At 37.8% G+C, this 21940-nt stretch overlaps 2 protein-coding genes across 15 annotated transcripts; one reads left to right on the top strand and one right to left on the bottom strand.

Annotated features, from left to right (window-relative positions):
* Window positions 1–1166: 1166 nt before the first annotated feature.
* Window positions 1167–6230, top strand: LOC113340031. 9 transcript variants are annotated; one of them, XR_003355256.1, is made up of 9 exons: window positions 1167–1328; window positions 1547–1659; window positions 1745–1869; window positions 2199–2221; window positions 2318–2391; window positions 3103–3497; window positions 3575–3715; window positions 3796–4176; window positions 4276–4456. XR_003355256.1 is itself a non-coding variant. In XM_026585240.1 (5 exons), exons 2-5 carry the CDS (start codon window positions 4291–4293, stop codon window positions 5989–5991), a joined length of 918 nt encoding a protein of 305 aa, XP_026441025.1. In that variant the 5' UTR covers window positions 3899–4176; window positions 4276–4290; the 3' UTR covers window positions 5992–6230. The 9 variants fall into 9 exon arrangements, 1 of the variants encoding a protein (XP_026441025.1); XR_003355260.1 differs by having other exon boundaries at window positions 2318–2407; XR_003355254.1 differs by having other exon boundaries at window positions 2147–2221.
* On the bottom strand, window positions 6107–10201 carry LOC113340033. 6 transcript variants are annotated; one of them, XR_003355264.1, is made up of 7 exons: window positions 10053–10201; window positions 9735–9840; window positions 8921–9015; window positions 7877–8380; window positions 7061–7691; window positions 6643–6931; window positions 6107–6482 (listed from the first exon to the last, which is right to left on the bottom strand). XR_003355264.1 is itself a non-coding variant. In XM_026585242.1 (3 exons), the coding sequence occupies exons 1-2, from the start codon at window positions 7995–7997 to the stop codon at window positions 7240–7242; spliced, it is 573 nt and encodes a 190-aa protein (XP_026441027.1). In that variant the 5' UTR covers window positions 7998–8128; the 3' UTR covers window positions 6107–6482; window positions 6643–7239. The 6 variants fall into 6 exon arrangements, 1 of the variants encoding a protein (XP_026441027.1); XR_003355266.1 differs by having other exon boundaries at window positions 6643–7691; window positions 7877–7998; window positions 8079–8380; XR_003355262.1 differs by having other exon boundaries at window positions 6643–7691.
* Window positions 10202–21940: the final 11739 nt, after the last annotated feature.

The raw sequence follows: 21940 nt of genomic DNA, 5'->3' as shown, positions 1-21940 counted from the left end.
GGAACGGACGAGGATGCCTCTGCGTGATCAAGTAATGAACGAAGACCTCCGCGTGATGGACACAAAACACAAGAAGATAAGGTTCCAACGGCCCTCAAAGATGAGTCCCATACTCTAACCCTATAAATACCCCCTCTCCACCAAGAGTGAGGGGATCGGAAAAATCAGGGAGAGAATGAGAGAGAAAGTTGCGAGTGTAAGTTAGTCCTTTACAATATACAGACCTATGTAAACTCCAAAGTCGCTCGACTATCCCTGTAACCATCAAGTATATAGTGAAACAACAACCCCGTGGATGTAGGCCTTAGTGTTGAACCACTTAAATCCCTGTCTTATTTACATTTCAGCACTTTATATTCGCCTAACGCTCCTTGAGTTTTACTTTTATACTTCGTTTTCTTTATCTTCCCCTGTGTAAACGCCCCTCGCAATGTTATTAGATGAGGCTATGATAAACCCGAGGGTTTTGGGCCGAGGAATCAATGAAATCGTATTATCAGTGTGAGACGATACCTAGAGTGCGAACATTGTTTGTGAACATATAGATGCCTTCGTGATTTACGTGTTCACATTACCCGTATGTTTTTCTTGTGTTTTTAGGTTTAGCATCCCCTTGGTTCTCTTGTAAGATCATCTTCAAGTTCTCCACTTGCATCAATGCCAAGAACTAAACCAAATAATTTTAGGTCGTCATTTTAACAAATAGGCAATAATACGCCAGCCCTAGGCGCCAAGAAGTGTACAATGATGCTGTTTTCTAAAAAAAAAAATCATGGGAGAATAGGCGCACCTAACACAACATAGGCGAGTAGGAGGTGTAACAGAACTGCCAAAGCATAAACAACAGGGATCCGGTGCCAGCATCTGTTTGGGGGTAGTTCTTGTTCTTAGTTATGCAAAGATGGGTAGAATGGCGTGGGGTTCATAAGAGAATACAATAACATAAAGAACACGAGGAATACACCTTTGTTGGATTTAGGCTGATTTTTGCTTAGTAGAATTTCCGCAAATGTCTACTTTTGTTTAGTTATTCCCAAAAATATTGGAAATTACCAAAACAAGACAAATTTTATTATGTATCTACGATAATGCCATACCATTGTACACAGTAGAGGTGTAAGTTTTATAAAGAGCAACTCATTATTATCGAGTACACTTCTTCTTCCTCACTCACTCTTTCTTCCTCTTCCCCCCTCGTCTCCTAACTTTATCTCTCTTACTTCTCCGTCGCCTGAGAACTTCCATGGGTGGTCGTTAACAATGTCTGATACTGATTAGAAGCTGAAAAAACAGACTGGCATGTTCAGATCGATTGCAATTAAAATCAGGTAAATTTTCTATCTAGGGTTTTCAATCATTATTTTTTTATTCATCGATTAATAAGAGATGATTGAAATGTTGAAAGAAATGATTGAAACCCAATTATTTTTCAATCGTAATGTAAAACCAATTTTGTATTGAAAGAAATAATAAATAGCTCAATTTGGAATTTCTATGGTTTAGGGTGTTTAATCTCCCATTTGTGCTTGTAATTTCTTATGCACAGCGAAATATATAGTTGATAAGCTCAAGAAAAGAAGTTAGAGGATATCAAGAAGAAACAAGAACTTTTAATTCAACTGTGTTACATTCTTAAGAACAAGAGGCCCAAATTTTTCGGTATGATTTAATTTTGTCATATAGTGTGTTACTGGAAATGCGTTTCTGTTATCTTACTTAGTGGTGCAATTTGTATGGATATCAGAACAAAGAAAATTAGATTGGGGGATTAAAAAGTTGGAGAGAGCTTTAGAAATAGCATCAGATGAAAACCAAGTTGGAATTAAAGCGCAGCTTGCAAAATTGAAAGAGGATCTCGAGTATGTTAAGGTAAACCAAAACTGCAAATTATATCTCTTTGAATTCCTGCTGTTTTGGGTTGTGTATAATTTTTGAATCTTTATTGTAGTTTCTGTGTGCATAAGGTGGATGACTAGTGTTGATAATAAATTGCATGATTTGTTGGGTATATTGTGGAATTTATTTGTTAAAGTTGTTTTTGAACTTTTTCAATTTCAGTTTGTAATGTGAAAGCCTTTGTTTTCTTGTATGTGCATGTTTTCCGCATACATATTTCTGTCTTTGTGTCGATTTGGTGATGGTGCAGGGAGATTGTCTCATTTTCTTTGTTAATTTGATTGGGGAATGTGGTAACACAGATCTGCATTGTTGAATTGATAATGTGAGTAAAATGCTCTGATTTTTGTATGTTAATTTTATTGAGGAATGTGGTTTCAAATATCTCCATTGTTAAATTGATTAAACAATTTGAATGTAGGTAAGCACTAAAGCAGCAAAGCAACAATTTGTAGGTTGCAAGCATGGGTGTTGGGAGAAAAGCCGGAACTGCAGGTGATGTTGAGGAAAGGTAAATATGTGAATTAGGAGTCGATTAGTGAGATTCATAATTTAAGCAATGAGTAAAGATCTTTTAACGAATAAAACCATTTTCTGTTTTATACTTTCCATGGTTTTGTTATAAATTCTTATTGTGTTAGGTAGGAATTATGTTTACCCAGATGAGTACAAGTACTGGACCGGGTACTATGAATTGAATTCTTACTCAGGATACAATGTACTAAATGCTATACGCGATGAATTGTCTGACGCTGAGAAAGCCCTGTTCCGAAACACTAAAATTGGTCATTTACTTGACATTCCTGATGATCAGAAGATGTCTGGGCCAATATTTAGTTTCTTAATGACTAGGAGGATTCATGTACCAGAAGGCGAAGAAATGTGGTTTAAAGTTGGGGGTAAGGAAATATGCTTTAGGAAGAAGCACTTTGCCGCAATATCAGGCCTTAGAGTCACGCAATTGGATACGCCGTATGTCCACCCCCACCCCCCCCCACCCCCCCCCCCCCCCCCCCCCCCCCCCCCCCCCCCCCCCCCCCCCCCACCCCCCCCCCACCCCCCCCCCCCCCCCCCCCCCCCCCCCCCCCCCCCCCCCCCCCACCCCACCCCCAGGGCGGAGCACATTCATGGAGAAGCATTTTACTGTTGAGAAAAAAATATCCTGATCTGAATTTTATGACTTCCTTTTTTTCGATACGATTGCAGTTGATCTAAATGCTGAAGAGATGAAAATAGCTGAAGATAGAAAAAATAGGAAAAAAGCTGAAAAAGCCGAAAGGAAGAAAAAGAGTCTGAAAGTGGGAACTAAAGAGAGGGTTAAAATGAATGCTTTGGACAGGGTTAAGCTTGCGTTAGTCTATGTTTTGCACCGTTTTATATATGGGCGCCTAGATATCACTGGTATTGAGGAGATAACATGTCACTTGGTAGAAGACCTTGTTGAGTTCGACAATTATCCCTGGGGACACGTAGGTTATAAGAAAACATTGGAAAAGACCCACGCTGCCTTTGTTTATCAAATGAATAAATATCAAGATGCTGAAGTAAAACCTACAAAGTTACCAAGTATCCATCCTCAAGGAATGCCATGCGTGTTAGTGGTAAGAGTAGATTGGTTGATATTTTATGCATGATTATTTTGAAATTGTTGTTTTGATAGTTTATGTTTGTGTTTTAGGTATGGGCTGTTCAAGTCTTCCCGAAATTGTTTGCGATGTGTGGTACAGAGAAAAGAGCTAATGGGTGGCTCCCCTATATCTTTATTGTGTTTTGCACTGATTCTCTGAACTTTGTAAAAGTCAAGGAAGCATTGGAACCGGTACGAGTATGTTCGTAGAATTGTACATGTTCGAAATTTTGTACTTAATATTGTTTTTAAGTGTCTTCGCCTTGTTGCAGGATAATTATGAAGTTGAGGTCGTTGAAGACATCTCGTGGCCTGAGCCTGTTTTCGAACGGCTGTTAATTCCCGGGTTAGTTGAGGGTCCCCTGAGTGACAAAGTTGTGGTGGAGGATGTTTCTCCAACTGTACAGCAACTTAATGCTTGTCAAGGCAATGTACACATGTATGATACGATTAAGGAGGATAACAGGACGAAAGAGAACGCTAGTGATGCGGCTTTTAATCCTCAGCCTGATGCTGATATTTCAAAGGATAGATTCGATCAACTTTTCAGTCAGCTGGTAGATATCAAGAGTCAGATACCCAATTAAATTGTCAATTTGAACAATACATGCACCGGATTGAAGGAGGAGCTTTCATTTATAAAGTCAAGAACTGTGAGTTATTTGGAACCCTTTTCCTATGTTGGATATAACTGTTAAAACCTATTCATAACTGGATATTTGATTGAGTGCATGTTAATTATTGTGCAACAGCTTCGTCCTCCATTTATGGGGAATTGCGACGGTGACGGAATGTCGGATGGGGGAAGTTGGAATCCAACTAATATAGTCAAAGAGGATGGTAAAGAAAGTGGTGGTGGTTTGTATGGGAAGCCTATTATTGATATTGGTGAAGAAGCTGTGGACAATGATAAAGCGGAAAGACGGCGTGATCACATTCCAGGCCACGTTGATGCTTATGCCCACGATGATGCTTATGCCCACGATGATGATGAACTTCTTAATACATCACTACCATACAATACTCCAACTAAGAAATACGAAGAGGTTTGTCCATATTACCTTGCTCGAATTTTAGTATGTGTATGAGTATGAATAGAAGTTTAGAATAACTAGTTTTTGTGAGATATTAGCATGTATAGGTTTCATGTTAGTTCTGAATTCTGTCACAATGGACAAACCACAGTAAGTTTGTGTACATAATGCCTGTAGTAACTAAAATTGGGTGTTGGAAGTCTGTCTATGAACTAGGTAATACATATATACACCGTTTTCTATTCGTCGTCTTTATTGAGTCGTAACTATACACATGTTTTGAACCAGTTACTGAGTATTGGTCAAAAATGTCAGTTAAGTATGTGCATGGATGTAATGTTGTTTAAGTTAATGTGGAGTGTTCCGTTTTGCTATTATGTATCCGATGCTGTTTGTTTTCATAGTTACCTCGATACTCTATTGTAAACATTGGTAATCATATGGAGTATTCTGGTTGAGAGTAAATGGTCTCATTGCGCTGTTGAATAACAGAATTAAGTCATTTGTTGATGAAGTATCATTTACATCTTACCATAGCATTTAGAAAATCTGTTGGTTCTTAAAATTCTTCTTCATTGTCCCTGGTTATGCAGGCCGATAACGATTTAAAAAGCCCCATAGGGAAAAAAAGAAATCATGATGAAGCGGAAGCATCCGGCTGTGCTAATGAGAACTCTCTCCCAAAGGGTGGTCGAATAAGGAAGGATAGCAAGTATCGACAGACTCCATATACAGATTATACGAGGAAGCCTAGATGTGACGTTCAGAAGAAGGTTGCTTTTGTGGAAGATGAGGTTTTTCTTCTTAAGAAGAAGGGTTTGAAGAAGGCTGAGTGTAGTAAAATTGATTTAGAGATCTCCCCTGGGTCCGATAATAATTCCAAGAAGCATAAGTTAATTAGTGAAATTAAGACCCCTGATAAGCCAGCAGTGAAAATAAATTACTTTGAATATTTCAGAACGGATGATCAAATTACACTGAAGGATGTGCAGGATGTAAACGATTACATCCACCAAGGGTGAATCTCCCCTCTATTTATTTGTTTATTTTGGGTGCACTTGATTATTGTGAACGTTACTCTGATTCTCGTGTTGTTATGTATGTTTGTATGGTGTAGTGTTGACGACAAGGCAGATGACCCTTTTGCGCGATGTGATGAATTTAAAAAACTACTGGATCCAAATGGGTGGCTAACCGATTACGTAAGTTACATTGGATCCGGTGATCCTGTAAAAAATGATATAACTATCTGATGATAATATTTTTGTGGCATTGTTAACAAATCTCCTTTGCTTCGTCATGCAGCATATTAACGGCATGTTGCACCTCATGCGCAAATCAAATGTCTGCGCCGAGGGGAAATGGACAACCATCGACACTCGCTTTGTGGTAGATTTTTTGCAAAATAGTCGCTTACATTTCGTATTCAACTAATTTCTGCATATTAAGTGATCTTTCATGAATTTCGGCAGCCTCATCTTACAAAGGGTGACAACTTTATACTTGCAAATAATTATGTAGATGGCGTTTTGCCTGAATGCAGTAAACCTTGGTAAGATGTCGATGTAGTATGTTTGATATTTTGACATGCCGGTACTACTCATGTATGATTCCTTTCATGTTTGATATTTTGACATTCTCCCAAATAAAATCAACTAAATGACAGATGGGCAGACTTTTTGCATTTTTAATTTTTGCATTCCAACTCTCGCTTATGAGAGTAGTCATCAGAGTAAAAGGTGCTCTTACAGCCTCCACCCTGGACCACCTATGCTCCCCAATATCCCGTACATACTTTACTGCTGCGGAGCTTTGTTTTAAAAAATCTTTCATAGCATTGTTGTAATGACAGGGAGTGTATGCTTTGGCAGCTACGATAAATGAATTCGCCGAGTCGCCGTCATGAAATTTCTTAAGGAGATTTCCTGCAATGAAAAACAGCCAATTAGCATACCAGAGTGTTGAATATGCAAACACAAAAAAATAACCAAAAACAACTCATGATAGGGGGAGTGAAATAAAAGGTTGTGTTGTTTAGCACGTTTAATATGGTAGGCACAAAAAACATGGCACACAGCAGGATACCGGTTCGTCGTGGCTCTATGAATGTGATCCGATCTATCTGAAACCACTACAAGTTCAGGATTCTTCTTCAAATATTCACTCCCAAGCGCATCGAACAATTTTTTAATGAACCAATCCCACGAATCATCGTTCTCTGAATCGACGATGCCAAACGCTACTGGATATATTTCTTCATTAGAATCCAACCCTATGGCTGACAGTAGGACTCCAGCGCGTTCCCCAATAAGGTGCGTGCCATCAACAGAAATGGCTGTTCTCGAGAAATTCTTGAATCCATCAAGACATACTCCTAGTGCCATGAAATAATACACAAACTCATTCATAGAATTCGTTTCAATACATGTAACAGTCCCCGGGTTATTATGCTCAAGCACATAACTGTAACTAACAAGGTGCTGATATGATTCATCTGTCGTACCTCTGGTCGCTTCGGTTCCACGTTTACAACCAGTGTGGCCCTGCTTGTAACTGATTGTTATACCATGTTCGTGAAGCATGTATGCTCTCAAATCATTAGGTGTATACAGAGTATCACACTTTCCAAACTCTGACTTGAACAGTTTTTCCATGGCACGACCCATCCCTTTTATAAAATACTTAGGGGTCCGTCTTGTTCTTGCTCTTATCACAAGTGTGTTTAGGTTCTGTGCGTTTGATTACCCACCAGGTAAGAGACTTCAGCGCCGATGCCCGCACATACCAACCGCATGTCGGATCCTTGCAGCTGGCAAGAAGATGTTTATCGTTGGATGGTTTGGCTATGTACTTGAATGATCCTTTTATTGAAGCAAATTTCAAGCTAATATGCAACTGTTGTTTGCTTTTGAAATGGGTTCCAGGGCCGAGATCGCCGTACTTGACTTTATTTGAGGCTGGGGGAGGTGAACTAGCGGGTTCAGGATGTGGAGTTGAGTCGGCATCATGAAGCTGGGGATATTTCTTCGCAGCTGTAAGGTTCTCAACATCATGAAGCTGGAGATATTTCTTGGAAGCTGCAAGGTTATCACCAGCTATTAGACGTCTCCTGACTTTTCCAGGCCTTGGAGGGGCTGAAAAAAAAATAATTCATATTATTAAAACCGTTCTCTAAACACATAAATTATGCACCAAATTCAGTAAACGTATACGAGACTTTCATATTAGTTAAAATGTTCCCAGATTGAACCCATCTACGGGACAAAATAGGAGAATAGATCCACAACAGTAAAACAGCTAGAGGGAGAAAATAACAAACCTATGCCACCAGTGCAATCTCCGTTGCCGTGTTGATTCTTGGGATCATCACCTTCGAAGGAACTGACTTTGCCATTGTAGTGAGGAGTTAACGGGGTCACGACCTTGGGCAAAACGGCCATTCTAATAGGAGTTATTGGGGGACAAACTACTTTCAATTGTTGTGCAGATGGTACTATGAAAAAACTAAACGTTCCATGTACCTCGGAAACATAATATTTCAGAGCTTTGTTCTCTGGTAATGATAAACCACATTTTTAATCCTGTGGCGTCAACCAGTACCAGGCCGTAGAGGTCAAAAGCAGGTCCGTGCGAGAAACCAATAGCCCCAAGTGCTTGGTTCTTCACATCTTCAACAGTGTATTCATCCGGTGCAAACGCTGGTTGTAACGTCCCATCGTAGTAATCGTTTTCACCTTTCTTCACCCATTTTCCGTTGTAATAAATCAAAATAGTTTTGGTTTTAGTTGTCATTGGTGGAGGAGGAATTATAATTCAAAAACACCTGCAACATAAGCATAGGATTAGCTCAACCAGTAAGTTCGACACCATGAAATCCATTTTAGCGACAGTTAAACCAACTGATGAGGTTTTTCAAACACCAAACAAAATTAAAGAAAAGAGAACCAGGTTGTTCAAACACCTTTCTCAATACTACTAGTGTTATAAAAAAATAGCAGATACGTTCAACTGTTTTAATCAAAACTTCTCATTTCCTTCCAAACATATCCTTACTAGCTATGTGTCAAAGAACAGATTCACCACGTGTCTATAACTGTTGTTGACTAAGCTCATTTTCATATTTAACAAACAAAAACTACAAAATGTTTGAAGTTTGTGCAAGTAACATATTTAACCAGATTAAGCTAACAATAACAGCATGCCAACATAGTTCTTCGACTACTTTTTCTGGTGTAATTCGATTAACTTTTTCAGTGGTAATGAGTTCTACTGAAACAAAGAGGAGATGCTGATTTCAAGCATTGCAACAGAGGGGTGGTGCTAAACTACCAAATTATAGTATGTCCTTTAGTGCAAAACTTACCGTAAGGTTTCTACAGTTGACAAGCATGCACTCCTCAAGAAAATAAAACTATAACGCCCAATTTTCCCACACATCTGAAGTGTGATAAGAAACCACTGAAACAGAATAAGAAAATAGCAAAGCATCACATTTCCGGGACATCTAGAGCAACTATGGAAAAATCCTGTACAATAGTCAAGAATCTTGTATAAAAAATAAAGAATGATAAGAACAGCAATACAAAAATTTCTTGGCAGCGAGCAAGAAACCATGACGTCTTGCACCATTTTCAAGTGGGTACATAATGGACTGGTTATTGACTTTAGAGTCTATTATGAAGACTAGAGAAATCGTTCTTATCCACAAGTTTGTTGAATGTGGTTGTGTATGATTAAGTGTCAATTAATTTGGATATTCTTCTACTTTACTGTTCTAGCTACAATCAGTTGGGTGCAAAGAATACATTCACCACCAGTAACAAAAAAATGGTATGTCTTGAAAACATTCTTCATTCACCTTCAGTGAGACATATTCACAATCAAGTTGCAAGCAGAAAGTAAGCACTAACCGGGAGTTTTACATGTAATGGGTAAAAGCAGTATTCTAAGTTCTAACGATAAAGAAACGTCAATCAACAAATTCCTGAGAGTCAATGGGTTCCCAACTAAATAAAATTCTTCAAAAGAAAATTAATAATTTGAATAAGCATAAATAAAAGTTTCAAAATCATTAAAAAAAATATAAACAAAAATTAAGCATTCAATTAGAAATTAAACCAATTCCATGATTATCCACATTAAAACAAAAAGAGAAAAGAACACCCAGTAGTACTGACCTTCTGTTACCTCATCTTCTTAACAAAATCAAACCATAACTATCAATATTGAGATATTCTTCAATATCATATTCAAGTTAAAGTTAAACCCATCTCAAATCCTTCCCTGAGACATAAATTTCATCCATAAATGTCAAACCCTAATTTTTGATTGAAACCCAGAAACCCTAATTTTATAACGGTCGAAGACAGAAATCATACAAATTAACATTATAGAAGATTGAATCTATTAATTTCAGAGATTAACAATTTCAAAGATGTTAAAAATTTCAAAGACAGAGATCGAATACATAATTAACAGAGATGAAAATTTGGTACCAGCGTAATTTAGGGAATAACTTTCACGTTAACAATTCCATTACACGCTCGAGCTTTCACGTTATGTTTCTTTGTTGCAGAAGTGATTTCTATCGGGAGAAAAAATGAAGAAAAAAGAAGAGAAGAGGCGGTTCGATAAAAAGAAAGAAAAGGAGATGCATTCGATAAAATGAAACGAGTTTCACTGTGTTAAAAAGGAAGATGCAAGAGGTGCGCGTGTGAAGCGAGTGTGTGGAGTTAGATGGGTGCACATTGTCGGAAAATGGGTTCACATTATATAATATAAATGGTTATTACAGACTGATTTCCCTATCGTGCACACAATGGAAAACAACGGGTATACATTATTTATATTATTCATTAAAATAAAAAATGACCTTATTGTGAACACAATGTTAGGCATTCGGTACACATTCCAAATCATACTTTATTGTGGATACAATAGAAAAAAATGGATATACATTATTATTATTATTCATTAAAAAAATGACCTTATTGTGGACACAATATGAGGTATGGGGTACACATTCCAAATCATATCTTATTGTGGACGCAATGGAAAACAATGAGTATACATTATTATTATTTGATTAAAATAAAAAAATTGAAAATGAAAAATATGACTTATTGTGAACACAATGGGAACAATGGGTATACAATCCAAACTAATCAAATCAGTGTTTGAATCAAACATTCATATTGTGGACACAATGTTATATATTGTGGATACAGTGTTAAATTGAAAAAAATGATGATTCTCTATTGTGAACACAATGTAAACCCATTGGGTACACATTCTATAAAATAAAAAACGATTTTTTCGTATTGTGCACACAATGTTTAACAATGGGAACACATTTCATCAATTAAAATTTTAATTAAAACAATATTGTTTTCAAGAGGGTTTCCAAAAAATAATAAAGAAATATAATATGGAGGACTTAGTAGTCATAACAATGTTAATTCAAGGGTAAAATAGGCAAAAAAAAATCCACCAAACATTTTTAGGAATTTAGAAAAAAGTGAACAGTTTTGGTAATAAGAATTTTGGGCAATGACCCGTTTGTGCATGTGAGTCTATGAAGAAGGTAGTAATGCTGCTATAGCTAGGGTCATAGATTCATAGCTTAATTGCTGCTATGGGATTGCTTGTTCGCGGTCGCAAGCGTATATGGATGTAGCGAAGCTAGATTTTTAAATGTTAATGTCTTCGGAAAATCACCTGCCCACCTGCACCTAGATTATTCAAACGTATCATTCACAAAATTAGATAAAAGTTGATGCAGGTACCTGAGTTGACAGAGGTATTGGCATGAAGAAATAGGTGACAATCGTGGCGCCTGGAACTCCGTGAAGCTTGCTTACGGAAACAGCAGAATCTAACATCCAAGAAAAAGCCACCATAGCTAGTAGGAATAAATACTGAGACAACGGTTCACCTTGCCGAATTCCTCTTGAAGGTTTGAAAGAAGAAAGACTGCCATCGAGTAGAATTGATACATTTGTCGTGGAAATGTACTGATGAATCATCTGAACCCAATGTGGATGACAACCCAAAGAATGAAGAAGATCAGACAAGAAACTCCACTCCAACCTATTGAAGGCTTTCCACATACCCAGTTCTAACTTTTAGCCCGAGAGATGCTTGTTTGCCTTTTTTTTGTTTTTCATCATGTGGACCGATTCATGTGCAATGATCACATTGTCTTGTATATGCCGTTGGAAACGTAAGCAACTTGAGTTAGTGAAATTATTCATGGGAGAAGAGACTTAAGCCTGTTTACTAGCAATTTTGATATGATCTTATAGCTGACGTTGCAAAGACTGATGGGACGATAATCAGCTGGAGAATTAGGATGATGCACAGCATATACCCAGTAGTGAAAAAATGCTGGACCATGTGAACTACTTGTGCACCAACTTCTCAACAATGCTGATAAAAACCATCATTACCTAGAGCAGACCACAATGCATATTGAAAACAAAGCTTTGATTTCTTGGGCATCTGGTACTAAGAGACATTGTCATCTAAGAGACATTGTCATCATCAGTAATACAAGCAGAGAAATGAGAAAGAAGTTGATCATTCTTAACAGGTTTTTTTGAAGTAGAAACAGCACAAAAGAAGGGTGTTTTTAATAGTTGCTCTGTCATCATGCCAAATACTAATATCACCTTGAATAGCTGCAATATGATTTTTCCTTTTGTTGTAGTTAGACTTAGAATGAAAATAATTTGTATTTCTATCAGATGCTGTCACTAAGAAAAGAAGGAAGGATGGTCTTGATACTCCTCAGTCTCTGCCTCCTCGAGGAAAAGACCAAAGTCGCAAAATCCGATTGGGGGCTGATACAAGAGGTGAAGTTTGGGAGAGCGGTCGTGACCGTAGTAAACTCGTAATCCGTGAATCTAGCGGAGCAGTTGAGGAGGAAGATGAGAAAGATGAGCAAGATGAGGAGGAAAGTGAGGAGGAAGATAATGAGATTGATCCAACTCAATTAGCAAACCAAAGCCAAGGAGTAGTGGAAGAAGGTGGTCCAAGTCAACAACCCACACATGACAAGGGGAAAGTCAAAGGAAAAGTAAAAGTTAAAGGTTCTCACCTTCCTCATGTTGATGACATGATACCCGGCCTTGATCGTGGTAAAATTTGGGGCGCAACTTCTCTTGATCTGGGGTATCTATTTGGCTACAAGGACTCGTTGGGTCGTACTATATATCAAACCTATGTAAGAATTTCTATCTCGTGCATATGTATTGTTTTGTATTTATACAAAATATCTTAATCGTATTATCTCCTAATTGTAGGATCATACGAAGGATGTGCGTGTTTGCCGAAACCAAGCCGCGGCTCATTGGGATTTGTCTAAGGAGCATGAAGAGGTTAAAGCAATAGTTAAGGATTCTGGTATATATCCTTTGGTTGAAAATTATGTGAAGCCAGATATTGTGACAGTCAATTTCTTCGTCGAAAGGTATCATGGTGAATCGGATACCATGCACTTCCCGTTTGGCGAGATGACCTTGATCCCTGATGATGCTCAGAACATTCTAGTCTTGAGTGTTACCGGCAAATCAATTGTAGAAGGAGATAATCATTCGTTTGAGCTAGAATGGACGAAGTTGCACGAGCTTACTAAAAAGCTGCTTGGTTGGGACTACAAAACTTCTGTGGAAAGCTTCTATATATGTATTTAAGATTAGTAGGACAAAGACCATCAAGTTGACCCTTCTTAAGGAGAAGTTTCAAAACTCAAAGGAAATAAGTTTATAGGATGGATGGGATCCCGCACAGATTCGGTATACAGCTGTTGCGTACCTGTTATTCATCTTGGGCACTAGGGTATTCCCTGACACTAGTGGAAACAGGGTTAGTGCAAACTACCTTCAATACTTGGATCAGTTGGAAGATGTCTTTAGCTATTCGTGGGGCACCGTGGTAATGAAACATTTGATGACGGAGATGAGAAGGGCCTCTAAGGCGGTTACAAACCAATTTTTCGGGAATTTCACTCTACTCTAGGTAATTTTGTTTTTAAACTTATGTTCTTATTTATATTGTTCACATATACCCTTATCATGAACTTAGAAACAAAATTTACTCGTTTTTATACGTATTATTTTACATTTGTATATTTGTGTGCTTATGAACATTTCCCAACATTCTTCAAGGACAACCCCTTCTTGAAATTTAATCTTGTTGATGACCCCGAGGCGCCTAGAGACAAGAGATGCGAGTTCAACAGCCATCTGAAGCCCGGTAACGGTCATCGACTGATAAAAATGAGATTAGCTCTGGACGCGATGACTACCAAAGATGTTGTGTTCGACTCTTACAAGGAGGCTAGAGAAAACCGCCAATATTTGAGGTTTTATAACGTTGCATTTTACAATGGGCCTTTGTTCCACCCAAAGGGATACGTTATGGCTGATCCTCGAAGTGTGATGCGGAAACTTGGATACAAGAAATTACCCTCCTTCATGACAGCCTCTACTGAAAGGCATCATCTTGACCTTTCTGTGTCCATGACAAGTTCCACAAGGTTGAAGGTAGAGTATGATCCAATTCCAGAACCAACACATTGGAGGGATAGAGAACCGCGTCGTTTGGTAGATACTAGTAATTGGGAGATTGCGATCAACGGTGATGAATCTGATCCCGCCTACATTGGTAATTACTTGGAACGGTCACATCCTTTTGTCGTGCGCCCGGAAGACGTTGACGTTCCACCCCAGAAAAACCCTCCCGTTCCAACTCCCATAGAGGCACCACCTACGATAACCCAACTTAATAAGACCGTTGGATAGCTAGTAAGAATTGTTAATTGCTTAAACGTTTAATGTACACATAATTTTATATTAGCATATATATACTAATTATGTGTTGTATGTATGAAACTAGCGGCGTCGGCTTGGCAAGTTGAAGAAGATGTTAGGTTGCAAGTACGAGGAATGAGAGGTGCTATCCCTTGAAGAAATGAAAGAATTCGTGGAAAAGCTTGACAAAATTGAAGACCAAGTGAAAAAACTTTGTTTGGGGAAAGAAGGAAGGTTCCCTTTTCCAAGAAGCAAAAGACCAAGTGATGAACTTTATAGTTGTGTTTCGTTATTTGGATGGTAGTTGTTATGTTTTGAACAATTTTTAACATTATTGAACTCTATAGTTGTGTTTTTGGTTGAAATCTTTATTTGTTTGGTTTACTTTTGGTTTATGATACTTTGATGAAGAACATTTAAGAACGATTCAATTGTTTGGTTTATGTTGAACATGTTTAGATTTCTAGTAAAAGGTTGTCTGTAAGTTTTCTTTACAAGAGAAGCGTCGTGATGTAGTTTTGAAAGTGGTAGTAAAGTTCGTTCAACTCGGATTGTGTGGACTCGATTTTAGACTCAAATTAAAATAGAAAACTTAAAAAGAAATTGTTATCAAGATTATAAAAAGCACTGAGACTCAGGATTCCACCAATCTCCAAATTTTATGTGATTTAATCTAGTCAATAATTATGCAACTCTTTACGATTGAAGTGATTCTAATATTCGCCTAGACAAGTAGATTCTCAAAACAATAGTTGTAAAGCGAAAGCATGGACCATCAAAAGAATTAACCTAAGCATGACCCATCAATTGAGAACACAACCACTTAATCAGAATCATAAATTCAATTTCAGTTCAGTGCAAATAATCATAAAAGAATTACAAAAATTAAATCAAATAGAATTTACCAAATAATATTTGGAAAAATGGTTTCCTCCGTCGCCTCAGCAATGGGGTTTAGCTCCTCATATTAATCACTTGCTCAAAATATTTGTTCATAGCCCAAAAGCTGATTAAAAGAATGAAAAACTATAAAACTGATTGTTTGCAACGATGTAACGGCGTTGCAAAACAAATGACTGACTGTTACAAAGAGTTACTATAGCAGCGTTACAAATTTGAGACGATGTTCTTATTTGCAACGTTTGTTCTTCATCAGCAGCAAAAACTCGGGTTTTCCTGCAACTTGATCAATTCAGCTCTGTGGTGTTACAAACTCCTCTGCGACTGCTCCAATGACTTCAACCCCTTCCCTGGGACTCGAACACACCTTTTATACTCCTCAGAAACCTAAAAATAGCGATTAAATTCCTCTTTTTCTTTTCGTTCAAGCCACGGCAATAATCTTCTCTGCCGACTTCCTTACGCGTTCTAAGACTTCCAAATCATCCGAAACTCTTCCTTAGATAGAATATCACCTTAGGAAACGATATCACGCCTTTAGTCTCCCTGGAATTCCTAAAATAATTTCATACAGTTTCCTTTTACAAGTCAACCTTTGTTTTCTTCTTCCGGAGTATTCAGCCCAATTAGATCGATTAAATCACCCATACCAGGCATGTTTAGTTATATCTCGTCCAGCCCAACAAAAATACGAGGTTGAATCTCCCTAAAACTTCTCAAAATTTTGATTTCTTAAACTGCAGGCTCGCTGGTTTTGTTTCCCGCCAAAACCAGAATTCAAATGATGAGGATGACCTCCCCCTATCCAATGCTGATCTCCCTTTAGCAGTTGCCTGGAAATCGATGCCCCTTAGTAATTGGTTACCCCTTATCCATTTGAGGGGTCCGAATAGCAAGTGTCCTCCGGGGATGCCCCGTGCAACTTTTCGAGCATATTTTCCAAAAATGTTTATTGGCCAAAAATACATACACACACATAAAACACCATAATAAGTACAAAAATGAGCACTATCAATATATAGAATCGAGATAAATTAGACACAAAAATGTGTCTATCACGCCGGCATTCAAATGTTTAAGTTCCACAGCACCGGTATTGGTTCCGGCATAAAAATCAATTTAAATTCTATGCCTCCATTTATACCGGCACGGAACAAATTACTCCAAAACCATGCCGGGCACAATGGATGAAAATGACCAAGTTTTTGTGTAGATTATGGGTAGTTCCGGCATTAACAAAATTATTGAATCTACGCCGGAATTCTGATTTTCTTACTCTTGCACAGTTTTGCATAATTCCGGCATTGTATGTTGATAAATATACTATGCCGGTATTGTTTATAAATAGGTTACGAATGCTCTATTTATTTCATTCCTAGATAATCTATTACATTAGATTTCAAACTTTAAATTGAAACATACTAAAACATAGTAATGGAGCACTTTTGGTTTAAGATGATCTCCTATTTAGTAAGCCATCCCTTTTCAACAATTGCGGAACCTTTGAGCCATTCGCGAATATCTTCGAAGACATCGTCCGGAAGGGGGGTGTCAATGACCATCTTCATTGGTTTTTCTTCTCTTTCAAGATATTCCTTTCCCTTCATATAACACCCATCACACCCATCAATAGGCTTGTATTGGCCCTTGTGGTTTTCTCTTGATTCAGTTAGTTCAACAACTTTGTCAAACCAAGGAAACTCATCGCACTTTGGGTAATTCAAACACCTTAGAAACATTCTTCCATTTTCAGCATCATCAGTTTTTGCAATCCAAAACCGGCGTGTCCCGTCACAGCTTCTACACTTTGAATAGATAAAAGGACAGTCCATGCCTAGATGAGAAGGTGACTTGCAAATTTGACACCTGCAATGATGATTCTGTAAGATAAGATTATATTAGTTATGCGTCATAGTAGTGAAGATTTTAACTGTCCATATATTGTTAGTAATGTTCAATCTACTTACTTTGCAAATAGAGCTTGATGATGAATCTCACATCGCTTGTGAACTTCAACCGTGCTTGATTGATCTATTTCTTGAGAGAATGATTTTTGTTATTTGGTGGGTGCTTTGTGTTGATTTTTCCAAAGGAATGGGGATATCATATAAAAATGAATCTCCAACGGTCTTATTTTTCAAAAAACTAGCCGTATTTTATTTTTGAAATTCACAAATACCGGCATTGTTGCAATAATATATTTAATGCCGGTATGTTCTACCGGCGCTAAATCATGTTGTTAAACCATGCTGGTATAATTTGCATATTTCGATATGAAGAAATTCACTAGTTACGGCATTAACATCTAACGGTAAACTATACCGATACTGAGGGACGGTATCCTATGTCACATTTACTTTTATGACGGAGTTTGGGTGATTTCAAAAAAACTAGTCTTTGAGGTTTTTCTGTATATTAGGAGAGCTAATACTTAGACCCAAAATCCCAAAACTCGTGTGTTCTTATATATCTCCTTGAGCCTCTTAACTTAGAAACCCTAAATCCTAGAATAATCCTCTACAAATAGCTAAGTACGGTACCTAATCCCACATAAAACAAATGGCATCGTTCGAATCCGAGGAAGATTTAGCAATCACCCAAGCATGGTACGCCGAAACTCGTCCTTCAACTATAGATAAAAGCACGCGGGATTCCATGTGGTTGAAGATTTTTAACAAATTTATTTACGATTACGGTAACCCGAAAGGAAGAACTTCTCAACAAATCGAGCAACGACACGACATCATCCTAAATGCGGTGGTTGAGTATCTAAAAATGAAACACCGGATCGAGCACGCTACCCGCAATAGATCGTCCCCTCAACAACTTGTAAGTATCTTTATGATAAATTCGACACAATCCACTCTTTTTCAAATTTTATGTAACAAACTAAGTTTTTGTGTTGTTTTTGTAGCATGAAGCCGTGAAAACGCGTTACTTACAGGAAAAGGGAGAAGCATTCATGTTTGATGCCAACGTGAACCACATTATAAGCAAAGTCACGGAGTACCACCAGCTGGGTGAATCGGAGACGGATTCTTCCTAAGAAGATTGATAGGTTTAGTGGTATTTGGTTAGGTTTTTAGGGTAGTTTTTGTTAAGGCTTTGTGGGTACATATCTATGTAAACCCTCACGAGACTAAACGCGTCCACTTGGGTCACCAGGTGGTTTAAAGTCTTGATGCACGTGTTAAGTGCATTCGTGCTTCCTGCGACAAGTATTACATTTGAAATAAATTATAGTTCCGGCTTACATCTTTAACATAATTCAATATTGTTATACCTCCGGTATGGTTAACACATCACCCGGTTTGCCGTAATTTATTTCAATTTCCATTTGTTTAATCATATGTTTTATCGCCCATTGTTAGACGTTGAATTTTATTCCTTGGAGCAATTTACCATATCGAAAATGTGATGTCATCCTTTCCATTGAGCTTTTCTCAAAAGCCTTCTTGATCCTATCGATATCAGCCTTAAAGTATTGTTCAAATGCCTCGGTGACCGTAACCACGTTTCCTTGGCCGGACTGGATGAGATCTTTAAATCTCCAATGAGCAGACTCCGCTATACTAGTTGTTTCATTCCCGTGGTGTCTATACCGATTTGTCCATGCACGCACAAATTTTTCCTTGAACTTATCCAACAATTTATCCCGACAATATGAGACGGCACTTGGATACACTTCATTATATTTTGCAGTGAACATGTTCAATCTATTTTCATATATATCCTCAGTAAGAGACCAATAAACTTTCTCCCAATCCTTTATAAATTCCAACCACTTTTTATGATTTTCATCGTGTTCTTTGTCCACTCGCTCTTTAATCTTTCCTCTTTCATCTTCTTCTTCTTCGGGTGATAGTGTCTTATTGCGAACATCTTCCTATAGTTGAGCAACCATTCTCTTCTTAATATCTGCCTTAGAGGATTCAAAAAAAGCATGACAATGATTTGTGACATTTTGACGTATATGATACGTACATAGGAAATTTTGTGCATCCGGAAATACATAGGATATAGCATTCATTAGTGCCTCATCTTGATCGGTTATGATGACCCTCGGAAATCGATTTTCCAGGAACAATAATTTCAATTTTCGTAATGCCCAATGATAATTGTAATCCCTCTCGTTTTCCATTAAACACCAAGCCAATGTTAATGATACTTTGTCCGATGTTTGCCCCACGATGTTGACAACGACATGTTGTATTTGTTTGTCTTGTAGGTGAAATCCATCATAAGAACATCACAACATGTATGAGCCAATTGTGAAAGCAAAGGATGTGCAATGAATATTTGAAGTGGCTTGTTGTCCGGTCCTCTTTTAATGATACGCGTGTAGTTGTGATCCCAAGCTATCTTCTCAAATTCTTGCATAACGGTCCTCCCTTCCCATTCCACCCTTCTAATGGTTGCTTGCGCGCTATAGATTGTACTTAGAGAAGAAACGTTCGTCTGATCCTTTTCCTTGAAGTCTCTGAGAATCACTCGTGGTTTGATACATTCTTTGGTCATTCTCTTTACATCATCGAATTCATGAGGTTTTAGCTTCACAACTAGGGAGTGACCAACAAAATCTTTAGGATCCCGGTGGTTATGACGGCCAAACCACACCGTACAATCCCATTCCTTTTTATTGGTTTCTTTGTCTCTTAAATAGAATACAAGCTTAAAGGGGAAATCATCCTTCCTCGTACAGTCTTGTATACCCTATTAGTCTTCTTTGGATATACATAGCCCTTTTTCTTAAAGCTATCCTTCTTATTGTATTTCCCACTTCTCTCGCAAACCAACTCAAAACGGTAATCTGAACGTTGGTTATTCCTTACCAACACACACATGTGTTTAAGTGCCGTCTCTTTTGCCCAAGCAATTGCTTCCTCTGGAGATTTTATTCCCTACATGAGGACAACAATGGAAGACTATAAGGTTCATTACAAGCAATCCCCACATAAAGTTTTAAAGACTAGGTGAAAAGTATTGTTTGGTAACATACCATAGGTATTTTATAGTATCCGGACGTATCTGGACCAAGCGATTTGGAATTTGTTGGATCAATGTAGGGAACAATCTAAGGAATGAATGAAAAGAAAACTGAATTAGTTCACAAAAAAATTTAAATTACTATACTAGTTCCGGCATGCTCGACGACACTTCCGCCAAAATACCCAAAGCCGGAAGCAAGTGCCGGCCTTCAAGAATAATGTTCCGGAATTTCGTAAATAAACTTGAAAAAGAAGACCTAATTTTAAAAACTACCGGCATTATATTTTCATGAATATTAATGTCGGAAAAGATAATACCGGCATGCAAGATCCACAAGGATTGAAGCCGGAACATGGCGCCGGCATGGTCGATAAATTTAACACCAAGCCGGAACACTACTACCAAAGTGACTAATTTTTGGATGTTTTTTTAGTGGTACCGGCATTCTTGAATAAGTAAGGTCCCAAGCCAGTAGACGTTTCCGGCATGGTACTTAATTTTCAAACCATGTCGGGATTTTGTGCCGGCATTCTCGATAACTTTTATACCACGCCGGTACTTAAGTTCAAAAATCTTTAACTCCTGGATGTTTTTCTTGTGGTACCGGCATGGAAAGTTAGGAGAGAACCATGCCGATTTGAATATTCCAGGGAATATTCGATGGTAGGTAAAAAATTTACTGCGTGCCGGCATGTATTTTTTGGTTGAAGACCACGCCGGCAGTTGATTCAAAATGGGGGATATTTGGTGCCGGCATGCAAATAGTATGAATACCATGCCGGGTATGGGTGTTCCGTCGTGGTATTCATACTACGTGTATGCCGGCACCAAGCTTTTTCAGAGAAAAAAATGGCGGTTCAAAAAAAAAAAAAATCAAATTTTCGACCTCTTTGAAGCGTTACATGTGTGTTGGGGTTGCTTGTATGTTGAACATGCTTACTTTCTTGGGTTGGTTCTTCGTAAAACACTTCATGCTCACGAAAATAATGATCCAAGGGTGTTGGTTCATCATATAACTCCAATTGTGAGTTGTTATCATTAACCGAAGATTGAAGATATGATTGTTGTTGTAGTTGAGCTAAAGATTCAACAGCTGCAATTCTCTCCTCAGAATCATCTTCCATTTTCACAAAAAAATTTCCACCCAAAAATATTTTTCCCTCCTACTCTCACCTCCCTCACACAAATTCAAATAAAAATACACATTAATTTATCCCCCAAATACTTAAGATTTTACTAATTATTATTAACCACTAAACGTGATTGGTGAGGGCTAGATTAGGAATTAAAAAAGTAACTACATAAGGGGTGACCCAGATTTGCTATTAGGATGCCTATTTTTTCATGTAGTTATATCCCCCAATTAGTTTCCATATCCCCCAGTCGCGCGTTCTTTATTTGATGGTTAACAACACATAATTCACAGATAAAAAAGAGAAAATTTACCCACAATCGGTTTACGTTCATGCCAATATAAACCGATTATGGATAATCGGTTGATTTTCATGTCCATATAAACCGATTCTGCGTAGAAGCTAGTTTCATGTATATTTTTGAGGTTACAATCAGTATATGTTTTTGACAACATATACCGATTCTGAGTTGGTGTTCTTCAAAAAATTTCTAAATTTCAAATTTTTTCATGTTCAGATGATTAATTAACACGAGTTAATTTCACATCT

The sequence above is a fragment of the Papaver somniferum genome, unplaced genomic scaffold, assembly GCF_003573695.1.
Source record: "Papaver somniferum cultivar HN1 unplaced genomic scaffold, ASM357369v1 unplaced-scaffold_21, whole genome shotgun sequence".
Lineage (NCBI taxonomy): Eukaryota > Viridiplantae > Streptophyta > Magnoliopsida > Ranunculales > Papaveraceae > Papaver > Papaver somniferum.
Note: the sequence above shows the minus strand (reverse complement) of the source record. Positions and strands in the feature narration are given on the sequence as shown.